The sequence below is a fragment of the Salvelinus sp. IW2-2015 genome, unplaced genomic scaffold, assembly GCF_002910315.2.
Source record: "Salvelinus sp. IW2-2015 unplaced genomic scaffold, ASM291031v2 Un_scaffold2952, whole genome shotgun sequence".
NCBI lineage: Eukaryota > Metazoa > Chordata > Actinopteri > Salmoniformes > Salmonidae > Salvelinus > Salvelinus sp. IW2-2015.
The window spans coordinates 10,085-28,329 of NW_019944247.1; the positions used below are offsets into that span (position 1 = coordinate 10,085).

The window sequence follows — 18,245 nt, forward strand, 5'->3', positions numbered from 1 at the left end:
TGTATGGGAGGGACATAGCCTGCTGTAGTGGAGAGGGCGAATGCCTGCTGTATGAGAGGGCAATGCCAGTGCTGTATGGGAGGGCAATGCCTGCTGTATGGGAGGGCAATGCCTGCTGTATGAGAGGCGCAATGCCAGTGCTCATGAGGATGTGCTCTGTATGGGAGGGCAATGCCTGCTGTATGGGAGGGCAATGCCTGCTGTATGGGAGGGCAATGCCAGCTGTTGGGAGGGCAATGCTGCTGTATGAGAGGCCATGCCTGCTGTATGAGGAGGGCAATGCCTGCTGTATGAGAGGGCATATGCAAGCTGTATGGAGGGCAATGCGCTGTATGAGAGGGCATGCCTGCTGTATGAGAGGCAATGCCGCTGTATGGAGGGCATGCCAGCTGTATGAGAGGGCAGTGCCAGCTGTATGAGAGGGCAATGCCTGCTGTATGAGAGGCAATGCAGCTGTATGAGAGGGCAATGCCTGCTGTATGAGAGGGCAAGTGCAGCTGTATGGGAGGGCAGTGCCAGCTGTATGAGAGGGCAATGCCTGCTGTATGAGAGGGCAATGCCAGCTGTATGAGAGGGCAGTGCCGCTGTATGAGAGGGGGAGGGTGTGTGTGTGTGTTGTGTGTGTGTGTGTGTGTGTGTGTGTGTGGTCGTGTGTGTGTGTGTGTGTGTGTCGTGTGTGTGTTGTGTAGTTGTGTGTGTGTGTGCGGTGTGTGTGTGTGTTGTGTGTAGTTGTTATCGGGACTATCCTTGCGTTCCAGTAGACGGACCGAGGGGAGGTGGTATTCGTAGTGGGGGAGCCCCAAACGGGCGTCTGGGCCTGGGTCTCTGTCCGCGGACGACATCCATCCGCCCCGCCTGATCCACTTGCTCTCCGAGTTACAACGTGTGGCAAAGAAGGTTGCGGTGCATTCTGTGGGGAGCGCCAACGCCTTGCGCCCTCATCACCGGTAGATGAGGGGTGTTTCCTCTGGGGAGAGGGAGACGACCGCGGAAAGCGAGGACACAGACACTTCCAAAGCACAGGAGTGTAAGTTATCATACCTGCTCATCTCAATTACAACCATATTCCCCTGCATGTCGAACATACTTTTGCAATCAAGGCCCCATTAGGGTACCGTCGCACTACTTTAGAGCACAGGGCCCATAGGGGTAGTTGCTACTAACTCATTTTTAGACAGTGGCCCATAAGGGGGTACGTGCGCTCCTTTAGACCAGGGCCCATAGGGGGTCAGTGCACTACTTTTGACCAGGCGTAGGCCCCATCCAGGGGTTACGTGCACTACTTTAGACCAGGGGCCCATTGGATGGGCAGTGGCACTACTTTTGACGCCAGGGCCATCCGCGCTCGTCGCAGCTAGTTGGTTTGCACGCAGGCCATCGGGGGTAGTGCACCTACTCTTCTCGACAAGGGCGCCCATATGGGGTAGTGCACTAACTTTTGACCAGGGCCTACTAGGGCACTGTGGCACTCAGTCTTTTCTTGATCCAGGGGCCCCCGAAGGGGTAGTACTGGCACTACTTCTTGACGCAGGGCACATACTGGGTGGGATGTGGTCCAGCTATCTCCATTTCGACTCCGTGGCCATAGGGGTAATTTGGCACTAAACTTTTGACCAGCGGCCCATAGGGGTTAGTGCACTACTTTTGACCAGGGCCCACAGGGGTAATGCACCTCACTTAGACCAGGGCCCCAATAGGGTGACCATGTACACTAACGTTTTGACCCAGGGCCCAAGAGGGTATAAGTGCCACTCAAACTATTTAGAAACCAGGGCCCATAGGGGGGTAGTGCACTACTATTTGACAGGCGTGCGCCATACGGGGTATGTTGCACTACTTTTGACAAGTGGCCATTATAGTGGGTAGTGCAACTACTTTTGACACGGGCCCATAGGGGTAGTGCACCTACTTTTTGACCAGGACCTCCACCATAGGGGTAGTGCATATTTTTGACCAGGGGCCCTCACGCGCTGGTAAGACGCAATGTCTAGACATCGGCTCGCTACCACTACACCTGTGAGACTCATTCGGTTATGCTTGCTGTAACCCCCGACGACTTGTAAGACTCCGTTCTAGCTGTGTACCTGTTCTCCTAACGCTGTAAGACTCGTTCTAACTGGTACCATTCCGCTGACTAAGACTCGTTCTACTGTGCTACAAACTACGCTGTACAGACTATTCTTACTGTGTACCCTGACGCTGTAGTATAGACTCGGATATCCTACTTCTTTGAAAACAAGTACTGACTGTGTATCACATAACGGTGTATGTTTTGTACTCTCATTCTACTTGTGTTACCCTTAACTCGCTGTAAGAACTTCATTTCTAGGGTATCTAACCTGTGGTACATTACGCCTGTTCAGACTCGTTCTAATGTGTACACTACGCTGTGAAGGACTCGTTCTACTGTTGGTACACAACTAACGACCTGTAAGACTCGTTCCTAGTTGCTGTGTACACTAACGCTGTAGACTCTTCCTAACTGTGTACACTATACGCCTCAGTAAGAACTCGTTCTATTTGATCTGTGCCTACACATACGCTGAAGAAGACTCCGTTCTAATTACTAGGTGTACCCTACGCCTTGTAAGACTCGTTCTACTTGTGTACGACTGACCTGCAATATAGGACTTCGGATCTATATTTTACAGTAATTTTGTAATCACTGTGTTAACAATCTACCGTCTGTAATTGAACTCATCTACTATATACTAAGTGTAAACACCAATCTTACGCATGGTAAAGACTCATTAATATCTGTTACCATTCTCTAAACGGTGAAGACCTCCGTCTAGCTCCGTGTGTACATCTACGCTGTAAGACCTCATTCTTACTGTGTACCCCATAACGCTGTAAACTCGTTCTACTTGTGTACCCTACGGCTGTAAGACTCCAAGTCTAACCTTTGTGCTAACTCGCTGTAAAGACTCATTCTACCGTGTACAGCTACGCTGTAATCAGACTCAGTTCTAACGTTACCACTACGCTGTAAGACTCGTTCTACTGTGTACACTACAGCTGTATAGACTCATTTACTGTGTAACCTTACGCATGTATTAGACTCGATTCTTACTACTCGCCATAGTTCAAGCTTATCTACTGTGTTACACTACGCTGTAAGACTCCTTCTAGCGTTGTGTACACTAAGCTAAGACTACGTTCTTACTTAATAACTGTAGTACACGCACGCTGTAAGACTCCGTTCTCAAACTTTTAAAGATTTCTTATACACGTACCGCTGTAAGATCAGTTCTACTGTGTACACTACGCTGTAAGAACATCGATTCTACTGTGTACACTAACGCTGTAAACTCGTTCTAGTCTGACATGACTCCACTCGCTGTATGAGACTCTTTCTTACTAGTGTACCACGTTAAGCGTTCTAGTGTACATACCTAAGACTCATTCTACTCGTGTACACTACGCTGTAAGATCTCCTATATACGTTATCTGTGTACACTCACCGCTGTAAGACTCGTTCTAACTGTGTACCCTACGTTAACCATACCGCTGACACTAGCTGTAAGATTCCTGACCTAGCTGGTAACTTATTAACTGTGTACACTACGCTGTAAGACTCGTTCTACTATCTGCTTGTGACCGTCTACTGCACACGCTGTAAGAAATCGTTTACGGCACACGCTGTGATAGTACACTGCTACACGCTGTAAGAACTCGTTCGACTGTGTACGCTACGCTGTAAAAACCTCATTCTACCAAGTCGTGTACGACCTTACGTTCTGTAAGAACTCATTCTACTGTGTACACTGACGTGGAAGCTGTGCACATGACAACTGAATGCTTGTTTTGATGAACTTACTGGTATTGAGGCACTAATGTCCATTATTCAGAAGATGTAGAGTATATAGAAAACCATCACACGCATCTCTTCCTCGCTGTAAGGAAACTGTGAACAAGCCCGTCTCATCGAGGCCCTGAAGACCAAGAGAGTCCCGGACATCGCCTGTGGCTCGTCCCACAGTGCTGCCATCACCTCCAGGTGGAGAACTGCATAGCTGGGTCTGGGGGGAGTACGAACGCCTTGGGACACGGAGACAACACCACAACCAGCTACGTCCCCAAAACTGGTACGTAGTAGAGAGACACCACACACAGTACGTCCCAAAAACTGGTACGTAGTAGAGACGACAATGACACACTACCTAAACATGCTACGTCTAAACTGGTACGTAGTAGAGACGACATCCACGCAGCCTACGTCCCAAACTGGTACGTACTAGAGACGACACCACGCATTACGTCCCTACACGGTACTAGTAGAACCTGAACACCGACACAAGCTACGTTACCTAACTGGTACTGTAGTAGAATACGACACCTACGAGCATGACTCACGTCCAAACTCGGTACTGTATGTAGAAGACGACACCACACAGTACCGTCCTAAAACTGGTACGTACTAGAGACGATCACACTAACACCAGCTTAAGTCCCAAACTGGTACCGTACTAGAGACGACACTCTGCACGCAGCTACGTCCTTAAACCTGGTACGTAGTAGAGCCACGACACACACCTCAGTCTCCATAGATATGTACTAGTAGAGACGACACCAAACAGCTACGTCCAAATTAGACTGGTCTGGTTGATAGAGACGACACCACCAGTGTCTCAATGGCACGTCCTATACTTGGTACGTAGTAGACGCCACACCACACAGCTACGTCCCCAACGTGGTACCGTAGTACGGGACGACCGACACCCCAGCTACGTGCCTAAACTGGTACTAGTAGAGACGGAGACCAATCCAGCTACGTCCGCAAATATGGTTACGTACTTAGAACTTACACACACCACAGTCGTAGAAATCTACGCAAGTTACTTAAAACGGGTAACCGAGTAAAGACGAACCATGATCACTCAGCTACGGCTCCCAAATGGTAATCTGTACTAGAGACGTACTACCTACGCAGCTACGTCCCAACTTGGTACGTACCTATTGTGATCGTACACCTTTACTACAGGTCTACGTCCATTAAACTCGGACGTACTAGATGACGATATCTCACTACAGCTATCGTTCCTCAAACTGGTACGTACTAGAGACGACACCACACAGCTACTGTCAAACTGGTACGTACTAGAGACGACACACACAGCTACGTCCCAAACTGGTACGTACTAGAGACGACACCGGCATACTGACCACTAGTCCCAAACTGGTACGTACTAAGACGACACACCACACAAGCTACGTCCAAAACCCTGGTGTACGTACTAGAGACGACAACACGCAGCTACGGTGCCTGAAAACGTACTAGTAGAGACGCACCCTACACACAGCTACGTCCCAAAACTGGTACGTAGTAGAGACGACACCACAAGCACGCTACGTCCTAAATGGTACGTAGTAGAAGACAAGCCACACACAGCTATTGTCCCTAAACTGGTACGTAAGTAGAGGACCGGACGCCCTATCCACACGAAGTCTACGTCCCACACTGGTCGTAGTTTGAAACACCAGCACAGCTAACGTCACTAAACTGTACGTAGTTAGAGACCGACACCACACAGCTTATGTCCTAACTGGTACGTAGTGAGAACGACACACAGCAGCTACGTCCCAAACTGGTCACGTAGTAGAGACGACACCCACAGCCGCTATCGTCCTATAACATGGTCTGTACTAGAGACGACAACCGGCACACCCCAGCTACGTCCCAAACTGGTAACGTACCTAGAGGATCGACACAACGCAAGACCAGTAACGTCCTAAACTGGTACGTAGTAGAGACACACCCCGACGTCCAACATGGCGACAGGCGCACCGCTACGTCCCAAACTGGTCCGCTACTAGAGACGACACCACACGCAGCTACGTCCCAAACTTAGCTGAGAGAGTACCGCACACGTCGCCAATGTACGATAGAACGACACCACGCGAGCTCACTGTCCTAGAACTGGTACGTAGTAGAGACGCGACACCACAACAGCTACGTCCCAAACTGGTACGCTACTAGAGACGACACCACACAGCTACGTCCCAAAACTGGGTACGTACTAGAGAGGACAGAACCAAACACGCTACGCGACTGGTCCAGTAATTTACCTAGACACTACCTCTCTGTGGATGTATTTCTGAGACTCCTGGTACTATAATAATGTACCACAATGTGGTTTTCTGAGTCTCTCCTGGTACTGTACATGTGGTTTTGGCTATAGAACTGTTAAACTGTTAACGTTGTGTATCTGATCTGTGTTTCATACAGGTGAAGGTGCTTCTGGGTCACCGTGTGGTCCAGGTGGCTTGTGGGAGTAGAGATGCCCAAACTCTAGCCCTGACAGATGAAGGTACTTGTGTGTCTGTATTTGTGTTTGTRTTTGAATAGATAGCCAGGTGTCGTTACACTGCAGTGCTCTGAGCTGTAATCTCTCCTTCTTCCCTCCTCAGGCCTGGTGTTCTCCTGGGGCGATGGGGACTTTGGGAAGCTGGGTCGGGGGGGCAGCGAGGGCTGTAATATCCCCCAGAACATCGAGAGGCTGAATGGGCAGGGAGTCTGTCAGATAGAGTGTGGGGCTCAGTTCTCCCTGGCTCTCACCAAGTCTGGAGTGGTCTGGACATGGTAAGATCACATTTTATTAGTCACAGACACGTATTTGGCAGATGTTATTGCTGGTGTAGCGAAATGGTCGTGGACAGATGAGTAGGATTACGAAACATCCTGAAAAAGTGAGAATTTCTGGAATCAGCAAGGAATCAGCAGGGAATCCTTTAACCTGGATCTGGGATTTCTTCAGGAAAGTTTCAGGAATTTTACTACCCTACAGCTGATGACATAAGCCCTGTTCGAATATGTATGCTGCATAGTTAATGAGTGTATACTACATACTATTAGTTCATTTTAGTATACTGTAAACGAACGGTGTCCTTTCAGCCGAGTGTACTAGCACTTCGCCTGTCTACCGGAAGTTGATACTCTTGCTATGCAACTTATTGCCAGTTTGTAATACTACATATTTCTCCCGAGTGGCGCAGCGGTCTAAGGCACTGCATCTCAGTGCAAGAGGCGTCACTGCAGTTCCTGGTTCGTATCCAGGCTGCATCACATCCGGACGTGATTGGGAGTCCCATAAGGCGGTGCACAATTGGCCCATTGTCGTCCGGGTTTGGCCGGGGGTAGGCCGTCATTGTAAATAAGAATTTGTTCTTAACTGACTTGCCTAGTTAAATGTAAAAAAAATAAATAACAATGTCCATTGAGCACGCTCAGCGACTAAACCACTAAGTTAAGAATGACGTGAAAAGTCACGTGAATAGACGTAGGGTAGTTAGTTAGGTAGCAGATAGTTAATATACTGGCAAGTTTGATATATTAGTAGCCAACTAACGTTCGGTAGCTAGCTAACAAGCAACTGCTGTAATGATATGCCATGTGGTTTTAAAGGCTAGCGTAGCTAACAAATTGTCAGCCAACGTAGCGTGTAATGTAACTTATTTGAAAAGTGATTCGTTTTTTATTACATTGCTCAACGTTCTTAACATTTGTCATAATTATAATTTGCTAGGCCTTGATTTTAAATAAGAATTTGTTCTTAACTGACTTGCCTACTTAAATAATTTTTATTGTATTTTTTAAATGTATATACAAAAAGTAAATATCCATTGCTTTAATTAATTATGACAAATGTTAAGAACATGACCAATGTAATAAAAAAACAAATGACTTTTCAAATAAGTTACATTACACGCTATGATGGAGAGGTCTTGGACCGGGCTGGCCTTCTCCGGGAGGAAGAGCAGCTCCGTCTTGTTGAGCTTGATGTGGTGGACCGACATCCAAGTTGAGATATCTGCCAGGCACGCAGAGATGCGTGTCGCCACCTGGGTGTCAGAAGAGGGGAATGAGAAATGTAGTTGAGTGTCATCCGCATAGCAGTGATAGGAGAGACCATGTGAGGATATGACAGAGCTGAGTGACTTGGTGTATAGAGAGAAGAGGAGAGGTCCACTCTCCTTCATAACAGTGATAGGAGAGACCATGTGAGGATATGAATGAGCTGAGTAAACTTGGTGTATAGAGAGAAGAGGAGAGGCATCCTCATAGCAGTGATAGAGAGACCATGTGAGGATATGAGGAGCTGAGTGACTTGGTGTATAGAGAGAGAGGAGAGGGCCTAGAACGAGCCCTGGGGACACCATAGTAGATCAGACGATGGTGCAGACAAAGATCCTCTCCACGTCACCTGGTAGAAGGGCCTCGTCAGGTTAGGATGCAGATCAAGAGTGTGCAGAGCCTGAGAGCCCAGCCCTGAGAGGGTGGAGAGAGGATCTGATAGAGCCTGAGACACCCAGCCCTGAGAGGGTGGAGAGGAGGATCTGATAGAGTCTGAGACACCCAGCCTGAGAGGTGGAGAGGAGGATCTGATAGAACTGAGACACCCAGCCTGAGAGGGTGGAGAGGAGGATCTGATAGAGCTGAGACACCCAGCCTGAGAGGGTGGAGAGGAGGATCTGATGAAGTCTGAGACACCCAGCCCTGAGAGGGGGAGAGGAGGATCTGATAGAGCCTGAGACACCCAGCCCTGAGAGGTGGAGAGGAGGATCTGATAGGCCTGAGACACCCAGCCCTGAGAGGGTGGAGAGGAGGATCTGATAGAGCTGAGACACCCAGCCTGAGAGGTGGAGAGGAGATCTGATAGAACCTGAGACGACCCAGCCTGAGAGGGTGGAAGGAGGATCTGATAGAGTCCTGAGACACCCAGCCTGAGAGGGTGGAGAGGAGGATCTGATAGAGTCTGAGACACCCAGCCCTGAGGGTGGAGAGGAGTGATGTGATAGAACCTTGAGACACCCAGCCCTGAGAGGTGGAGAGGAGATCTGATGGGAGTCTGAACACCCAGCCCTGAGAGGGTGGAGGAGGAGGATCTGATAAGCCTGAGACACCCCAGCCTGAGAGGGTGGAGAGGAGAAATCGTGATAGAGCCTGAGACACCCAGCCCTGAGAGGGTGGAGAGGAGGATCTGATAGAGTCTGAGACACCCAGCCCTGAGAGGATGGAGAGGAGGATCTGATGGTGCCTGAGACACCCAGCCCTGAGAGGATGGAGAGGAGGATCTGATAGAGCCTGAGACACCCAGTCCTGAGAGGATGGAGAGGAGGATCTGATAGAGTCTGAGACACCCAGCCCTGAGAGGGTGGAGAGGAGGATCTGATAGAGTCTGAGACACCCAGCCCTGAGAGGATGGAGAGGAGGATCTGATAGAGTCTGAGACACCCAGCCCTGAGAGGAGGATCTGATAGAGTCTGAGAGGATGGAGAGGAGGATCTGATAGAGTCTGAGACTCCCAGCCCTGAGAGGGTGGAGAGGAGGATCTGATGGTTCACTGTGTCGAAGGCAGTGGATAGATCTAGGAGGATGAGAACAGAGGAGAGAGAGTCAGCTTTGGCGGTGTGGAGAGCCTCCATGACACAGACGAGCAGTCTCGGTTGAGAGACCCGTCAAGGTCAAGAAGATTGTTTTGAGAGCGATAATGAGAGAGTTGATCAGATATAGCACGCTCAAGTGTTTTGGAAAGAAGGGGTACAGGTCTAGTTTGATGAGTTGAGTGTTGGCTTCTTGAGGAGGTGAGCAACTTGGTCCATTTTGAAGTCAGAGGGGACGCAGCCAGTGGTCAGGGATGAGGGAAGTGAGGAATGGGAAAAGGTCTCCAGAGATGGTCTGGAAAGGGAGGAGGGGATGGGGTCAAGCGGGCAGGTTGTTGGGTGGCTGGACATCACTAGAGAGACTGAAGAACTAACACGACTTGCTAATTGCTTAGCAGAGGTGGAGAGCACAGCTCCCTGTACTAATTACTGATTGCCCTAGGAGAGGTGAATCCACTCCCTCTCCAATACAGCCACTGATTACCAACACAAGTCACTAATCGCGCTGTCCCTTGATCCTGGTTGACGTGTCAACAACTATTTGCAAATGATGAGCAGTCAGCAGTTCACACACCAAGTAGCCCACTGGGAAGACAGGCAGCACTTAACGTAGAAGACCCTAGCTAGCAAAAAGACAGGACTAGACCACAACAGATATGCATTGGTTTAGTACAGATCCGTTTGGCTCAATGATGAGACATGAGAGAGCTGTTAGCTGGTGTTAGCTAGCTACTTGTCGTCACTCTAAACTCTGACAAACAGAGTTGTGACTTTTGATTGGTAGAAGATCATTCTGTTCTGATTCCAGATTTGAATAGCAGAGAAGTAGACAAAGATTTAATAGACTGGTTAGCTGACAACGTCACGAAAGCGATGTGCACTTCAAAGGGGCAGAAGGCCGGGACTTGTGGTTCTGGATGTCTATATAGCTAGCAACGATGACGAGAAACTGCCATGTGGTGAATCGTAAGTGGCTGGTTTCAGCTGGGTTTTGATACCATGTCTTGTCTTGAGGTGTTTTGACTGATGTCACATTCTATGCTAATATAATATTTGCTAGCTAGCTAACGAACAACTGTAACAAGACAACAATTGCTAATTTTGCAACTTTATTTATTTATGTTTTCAACATATCAACAATCTAACCCAACCCCGTCTATTTTGCCCCATAGTTACACACGTGTCTGTTGTTGGTAAACAACCAACCCGTCTGTTTTGTTGGTAAACAACCAACCCGTCTGTTTTGTTGCTACACAACCAACCCGTCTGTTTTGTTGCTAAACAACCAACCCGTCTGTTTTGTTGCTAAACAACCAACCCGTCTGTTGTTGTTGACTAAACAACCAACCCGTCTGTTTTGTTGCTAAACAACCAACCCGTCTGTTTTGTTGCTAAACAACCAACCCGTCTGTTTTGTTGCTAAACAACCAACCCAACCCGTCTATGGTCAAACATTTTGGCTACCTTATTGGGGGCGTGGTCAAAACAGAAGTTGTTTCTGAAAGTTCACAGATGTTGTTGTTGATACGGTTACTATACTGAACAAGAATATAAACGCAACAATATCAAAGATTTGACTGAGTTACAGTTCATGAGAAATTCAGTCTATTTGAAATAAATTCATTAGGCCCTAATCTATGGATTTCACATGACTGGGAATACAGATATGCATCTGTTGGTCACACATGCCTTAAAAATAATGGGCCTTTGTGCATTCAAATTGCCATCAATAAAATGCAATTGTGTTCGTTGTCCGCAGCTTATGCCTGCCCATACCGTAACCATAGCCACCATGGGGCACTCTGTTCACAACGTTGACATCAGCAAACCGCTCGCCCACACGACGCCATACACATGTTCTGAGGCTGTGAGGCCGGTTGGATGTACTGCTACATTCTCTAAAACGACGTTGGAGGCGGCTTATGGTAGAGAAATGAACATTACATTCTCTGGCAACAGCTCTGGTGGACATTCCTGCAGTCAGCATGCCAATTGCCCGCTCCCTCAAAACTTGAGACATCTGTGGCATTGTGTTGTGACAAAACATTTTAGTGGCCTTTTATTGTCCCCAGCACAAGGTGCACCTGTGTAATGATCATGCTGTTTAATCAGCTTCTTGATATGCCACATTTGTCAAGTGGATGGATTAACTTGGCAAAGGAGAAATGCTCACTAACAGGGATGTAAACAAATTTGTGCGCAACATTTGAGAGAAATAAGGTTTTTGTGCGTATGGAACATTTCTGCTATCTTTTATATTTCAGCTCATGAAACATGGGACCAACACTTTACATGTTGTGTTTATATTTTTGTTCAGTGTAAAATAACGTTAGGTTATTATCGGAAGATGTCATCATCTATACCTTTTTGTCTTAGTTGTTGGGAAAGTGGTTAAAGTAGCTGACTTGTTTACAGTGAATAGAATGTTGGGAGAGATGATGTCACTCTGGAACCTTTTAGAATGCTGAGGAAATGCCATGAAAGTGGATGGAGGACAAAAAGTTGAATAGTTTAAAAAGTAGAAAATAAATTGTATGCACACACTTTTAAAGTTTAAAGGGTGTTTTTAGCTTGAATGGTGTAAGAGGAGTAATGTTGTAAAGAATAATAATAACAACTATAAAGCCAAAATAATTCATGCAATATCTACAGTGTGGCTGCTGTCGCAAGTCCCGCTACTAAGTGGTGCAGTTTTCGCACATTAACAACGCAGTCCCCTGAACAAGGGAAGGTGGTTACATTAACAAAAAAATATATAAACAGTCAGGAAAATAAGATTATGTCCCTCCAACTCAAATCTGGACCTCGAAGCCAGTGGACACCAGGTGGATGCAATTAGTTATCAGGTAGAAGAGAAAAGCAACAGGCTCTGGACCTGGTAGGGTCAGAGTTGACTACCCCTMGTTTATGTGATGTTCTACCCAGGGATAAAGGGGAATAACTGTCTGTTTCTCAACCAGGGGTAAAGGGGACTACTTCCGCCTGGGCCACGGGACAGACGTCCATGTGCGTAAGCCTCAGATGGTGGAGGGGCTGAGGGGGAAGAAGATCATCCACGTGGCCGTGGGGGCGCTGCACTGCCTGGCTGTCACCGAGACTGGACAGGTGGGTACTGGCCTCCACGCCTCCTCCACATCAGACACCAGGCTAGGCCTCCTCCACATCAGACACCAGGCTAGGCCTCCTCCACATCAGACACCAGTCAAACATTTCTGTTTGCTTTGCTTTGTCGTTATGGGGTATTGGGTGTAGATTGAGGGGGGAAAAAACAATTTAAACAATTTTAGGCTGTAACGTAACAAAATGTGGAAAAAGTCAAGTGGTCTGAATACTTTTCGAATGTACTGTACAACCCATATTTATGTTTATTTATTTTCCCTTTTGTACTTTAACTATTTGCACATTGTTACAACACCATATATATATACTATGACATTTGAAATATTATTTTAGAACATTTGTGAGTAATGGTTTACTTTTCAGGGTTTATTGTTTATTTTACTTTTTGTTTATTATACATTTCACTTGCTTTGGCAATGTTAACATATGTTTCCTATGCCAATAGAGCCTTTTTTAATTGAATTGAGAGAGAGAGCGAGAGATGTTTGAAGGAGAGAAAGAGCTGACCTTAATGTCTGTCAGTTAGGTTTCTTAGAAGGAGAGGCTGAATTTCAAACCGAACACTTGGGGCACATTCCTGAGGCAATCGAGTCTGTCCCGAGCTCACTGGCATGGGAAACTCTGAGGGCCCAGAATAGTTTATTCAATGTTTCAAGTTTACTACTGCATTCTTCGGGCCGGACCCGGTTGATAGTTGATACAATGTTTCAAGTTTGTTGTAGAAAGATGAATGCGATTTAAATTATTATAATTTAAATTAAGCTGTTCCACGAAAATGTGCGTATGAAAATCATAATCTAATCTACATATTAATGAATATTAATATTAATAATCTACATCGGTAGAAATGGTAAATCAATTGTCATTCCACGTGAAACAGGTTGCCGACTCGTCGGTGTAGCCTTTTACCGGAAACTTCAGGAGCGTAACGTCTGAATCTGCAGGAGGAGGARTAATCCACACGTTTCTTCTGGTTATCTTGATCTCTGGCTCCCTCTTGAGTCATTKGCTTTCTTAATTATTTCATCAAACTGTCCACTTAAAGCATCAGACAAGCTRYGTGCAAATAGTTTTATTAAACGTATAATATGTGTCTATATATGGYAAAATACCCGTTTATAAATTGAGGAAGAACAGACGACTCTCGGTCGAGGACAGCCCTGATATATCAGATATATCTGATGCAGGAGGGATGTTGTTTTGTTCATCAGAGTACGCGTTAGTGTCTGCCTACATGCTACAAGACACGTCGTGGGAGACGATGCGCGGAAATGGATTTAGAATAGGACGTCTCATTGTCTCAATGTCAATTTTGACCAAAACACTTTCGGACTCGAGTGATCACTTATGAACACATCAGCAAGCGGCCACTCGATAACGGGCCAAGTGTTCGGTTTCAGATTCAGCTGTAGAGATGTGAGAGAGGGAGGTGTGCTAGTATCTGTAAGTGTCTCTGTACTGTTCCACCAGGTGTTTGCGTGGGGGGACAACGACCATGGCCAGCAGGGTAACGGGACCACCACGGTGAACAGGAAGCCCACCCTGGTTCAGGGTCTAGAGGGACAGAAGATCACCCGTGTTGCCTGTGGCTCCTCCCACAGCGTCGCCTGGACCACCGTAGATGTCACCACCCCCTCTGTCCACGAGCCTGTCCTCTTCCAGACTGCCAGGGACTCTCTAGGGGCATCTTACTTAGGTAACCTAACCCTAACCTCTATACAGCTAGTAACCCTAACCCTCCTCATATCTAGGTAACCTAACCTCTATACAGCTAGTAACCCGAACACTAACCCTCCTCATATCTAGGTAACCTAACCTCTATACAGCTAGTAACCCGAACACTAACCCTCCTCATATCTAGGTAACCTAACCTCTATACAGCTAGTAATCCGAACACTAACCCTCTGCATAACTAGGTAACTGTATAACAGTCACATTTAACATACTTTTAAAGAGGACTTATAGCAAGAAAAACACCTGGAACGTAGTAGGTGATGTGTCAATGAAATAATGTATTTTTAAAATCCAGCACAAACACATCAACATAAATGGTATGCTTCAGAAAGAATACAATACAAAATAATATCATTTCAATGCATTATTTTAACAAACACATATTCCACATCACAATGACCCAATAACCTTATTTAACGTTTTGTTTTGGTTAAGTTCAAATTCAGTTTCGGCTATATTAGCCTATTGGGACGCGCCTAACCAGGAAATGATTAGTCTATAAGTCCCGTCTTTTCCCATGTCGATTCCCATTAGTTTATTCAGTTCATAGTCGTTTGACATTCAAATCAAATTCCCCCCATAAAATAAACGGTAAGCCGACTGTGGATGATCTCCAGAAACGGTAAGGGAAAAAGGATGGATCTCACCGGAGTTTGGAAGGCGCGTCCMCGTTCATTAAACATTTTCCGCGATCCCTTTTGTAAATCCACAACAAGGAAATAATCTGACAGGCCAGGAACACGATCACAGTGCCAACAGGAAATCCAAACCACGGATGGCACGGACTGCGCTTAGCAGGCGGCAGTTTTCTTCTCGCAATTTGAAACTGGCGCCGCTGAGGTTTATCGGAATCGCAGGTAGGCTACAGCAGTGGCTCCATCAGCAAGCCAACTAGCGTTCGTATCGCGGGTAGGCTATAGCAGGTAGGCTACAGCAGGTAGGCTATAGCAGGTAGGCTATAGCAGGTAGGCTACAGCAGGTAGGCTATAGCAGGTAGGCTACAGCAGGTAGGCTACAGCAGGTAGGCTACAGCAGGTAGGCTACAGCAGGTAGGCTATAGCTAAACACGCCTCTGGATGACCACCAAACAACCTCCAAGATGCGAAGAAGAGTCTTTCGCTATCCAAGATGGCCGCCCAGTGGAAGGTCGTAAAAGTAATCTAGAAACCAGTCCGCAAGGCCCTTGGGTACCACAAGTTGATATGATATTGCCTGTTCCTTCAACAGGGATCCTCCTGTACAGGATTTCTTGGAGTACTTTGAATCCAATTCGATCTGGATGCTCACTGGAAGCTTCTTTGTTCTACCTAAGGTCACTGACCTCTTGGTCCTGAGCTTCAGCAATCTCAACGAGAGAGGCGGGACGGATAGAAAGGCTGTGATTGGTGGTGACAGCAACGCTAGTTGGCTTGCTGATGGAGCCACTGCTCTGGACAGAAAATCAAGAACAATGTTTCTGATGGCCTTTCTGGTAATGCACTCTGAACTGAAGGCGTAACTTCCGGCGTGTGAGCCGGCAAAGACGTCTTGGGGCTGTTGAACACCCATGTAAGTGCTGAGTGATCAATACATCAACTCAACCCCCTCAAGATAATGACCCCGCTTTTCCACTGCCCACATCACTGCCCACACGCCTTTTCCCACGTTTGAGAAGTTGTATTCAGCTCCTTTAAATGCCACATGCAATGATTCTTTCTCCACCTTTCGTCTGAGTGAAGACGGCACCATAACCTACATCACTGGCGTCCGTTTGGACTTGGAAAGCCTGTGATAGGTCTGTCTGAGCCATCACTGGCGTCCGTTTGGACTTGGAAAGCCTGCGATAGGTCTGTCTGAGCCAACACTGGCGTCCGTTTGGACTTGGNCACTGGCGTCCGTTTGGACTTGGAAAGCCTGCGATAGGTCTGTCTGAGCCAACACTGGTGTGTTAACAAGAACCTGCTTCAACTGCTCAAAACTCTTCTGTTGTTCCCAAAAGCATCATTTGGCGATTGGCTGTGTAGGCTATATGACGCACGTACATTTAAGCCCTAAATATCTCTTTGTACATAACTCTAACCCTCGTACCGTGGTAACCTCTCTCTCTACATATCCCTCGTACCGAGGTAATCTATCTCTCTACATATCCCTCGTACCGAGGTAATCTATCTCTCTACATATCCCCCGTACCGAGGTAATCTATCTCTCTACATATCCCTCGTACCGAGGTAATCTATCTCTCTACATACAGTACAGGAGCTACACCTGACTTGGGTTAGGATAGGACTCAGGTCTGGCTTGGATTAGGGTTAGAACAGGACTCAGGTCTGGCTTGTATTCGGGTTAGGATATGACTCAGGTCTGGCTTGGGTTAGGATAGGACTCAGGTCTGGCTTGGATTAGGGTTAGGATAGGACTCAGGTCTGGCTTGGATTAGGGTTTAGGAAAGGACTCCGGTCTGGCTTGATTAGGGTTAGGATAGGACTCAGGTCTGGCTTGGATTAGGGTTTAGAACAGGACTCAGGTCTGGCTTGTATTAGGGTTAGGATATCGACTCAGGTCTGGCTTGGGATTAGGGTTAGAACAGGAATCGCGGTCTGGCTTGGATTAGGGTTAGAACAGGACTCCGGTCTGGCTTGGATTAGGGTTAGGATAGGACTCAGGTCTGGCTTGATTAGGGTTAGAACAGGACTCAGGTCTGGCTTGTATTAGGGTTAGGATCGGACTCAGGTCTGGCTTGGATTAGGGTTAGAACAGACTCCGGTCTGGCTTGGATTAGGGTTAGAACAGGACTCCGGTCTGGCTTGGATTAGGGTTAGGATATGACCTCATGTCTGGCTTGGATTAGGGTTAGAACAGGACCTAGGTCTGGCTTGGGTTAGGATAGGACTCAGGTCTGGCTTGGATTAGGGTTAGATCGGCTAGGTCTGGCTTGGTTAGGGTTAGGATCGGACTCAAGGTCTGGCTTGGATTAGGGTTAGGATATGACTGCAGGTCTGGCTTGGGTTAGGATAGGAATCAGGTCTGGCTTGGATTAGGGTTAGAATAGGACTCAGGTCTGGCTTGGGTTAGGATAGGAATCAGGTCTGGCTTGGATTAGGGTTAGGATATGACTCAGGTCTGGCTTGGGTTAGGATAGGAATCAGGTCTGGCTTGGATTAGAATAGGACTCAGGTCTGGCTTGGGTTAGGATAGGAATCAGGTCTGGCTTGTATTAGGGTTAGAACAGGACTCAGGACAAGGTTGGGGTTTGGTGAAATACCACTTTTTGCGTCGAGTGCTGAATATTAAATATTGACATATTGTTGTATGTGTTTCCTGTGTATTCCAGGCGTCCAGTCAGACAGTGACTCCTCGGCGGTGAACAATAAACTGAGTGGCCACAGTAATGGTGTTAGACCCAACCGCCCCTCTCTGGCTAAAATACTACTGTCTCTGGATGGGAACCAGGCCAAGCAACAGGCCCTGTCCCATGTCCTCTCAGCCCTACAGATCATGTATGCCAGGTAAGACTCCTGATTGGTGCCCTGATTTAATGTGTGTTGTATTGTTGATGTTTGGGATGCTGTGGTTGGTGCCCTGATTTAATGTGTGTTGTATTGTTGATGTCAGGGATGCTGTGATTGGTGCCCTGATTTAATGTGTGTTGTATTGTTGATGTCAGGGATGCTGTGGTTGGTGCCCTGATGCCAGCTTGTATGATGGTCCCCATGGAGTGCCCCCCCCCTGACTCATCCTCAGCATCCAGCCCCTCTGAGTCAGAGGGGCCCCCTGTTCCCACAGAGGTGGAGGAGAGGGTCAGCCCTAACCCCTGGCAGACAGACAAGAATGGAGAGGTAAGGAACCCCTAGTCCCTAGTCCCTACCCCCTAGTCCCTACCCCCTAGTCCCTACCCCCTGGCAGACAGACAAGAATGGAGAGATGAGGAACCCTTGCCTCTAGTCCCTAACCCCTACTCCCTAGCCCTGACCCACTAGTCCCTAATCCCTAGCCCCGACCCACTAGTCCCTAGTCCCTAGCCCCGACCC

The 18,245-nt window shown here is 47.4% G+C and overlaps 1 protein-coding gene across 1 annotated transcript in view; it reads left to right on the top strand.

Moving 5' to 3' along the window:
* Positions 1-3,915: 3,915 nt before the first annotated feature.
* The window catches only part of LOC112075043 (E3 ubiquitin-protein ligase HERC2-like), a 22,740-nt gene continuing 8,410 nt past the window's right edge, over positions 3,916-18,245 (top strand). The window contains exons 1-8 of the mRNA XM_070440747.1: positions 3,916-4,062; positions 5,113-5,134; positions 6,230-6,311; positions 6,412-6,583; positions 12,345-12,489; positions 13,975-14,200; positions 17,549-17,723; positions 17,882-18,053. Coding sequence (XP_070296848.1) covers positions 12,406-12,489; positions 13,975-14,200; positions 17,549-17,723; positions 17,882-18,053 — 657 coding nt within the window. The 5' untranslated portion in view covers positions 3,916-4,062; positions 5,113-5,134; positions 6,230-6,311; positions 6,412-6,583; positions 12,345-12,405. The remainder of the gene's footprint in view (positions 4,063-5,112; positions 5,135-6,229; positions 6,312-6,411; positions 6,584-12,344; positions 12,490-13,974; positions 14,201-17,548; positions 17,724-17,881; positions 18,054-18,245) is intronic.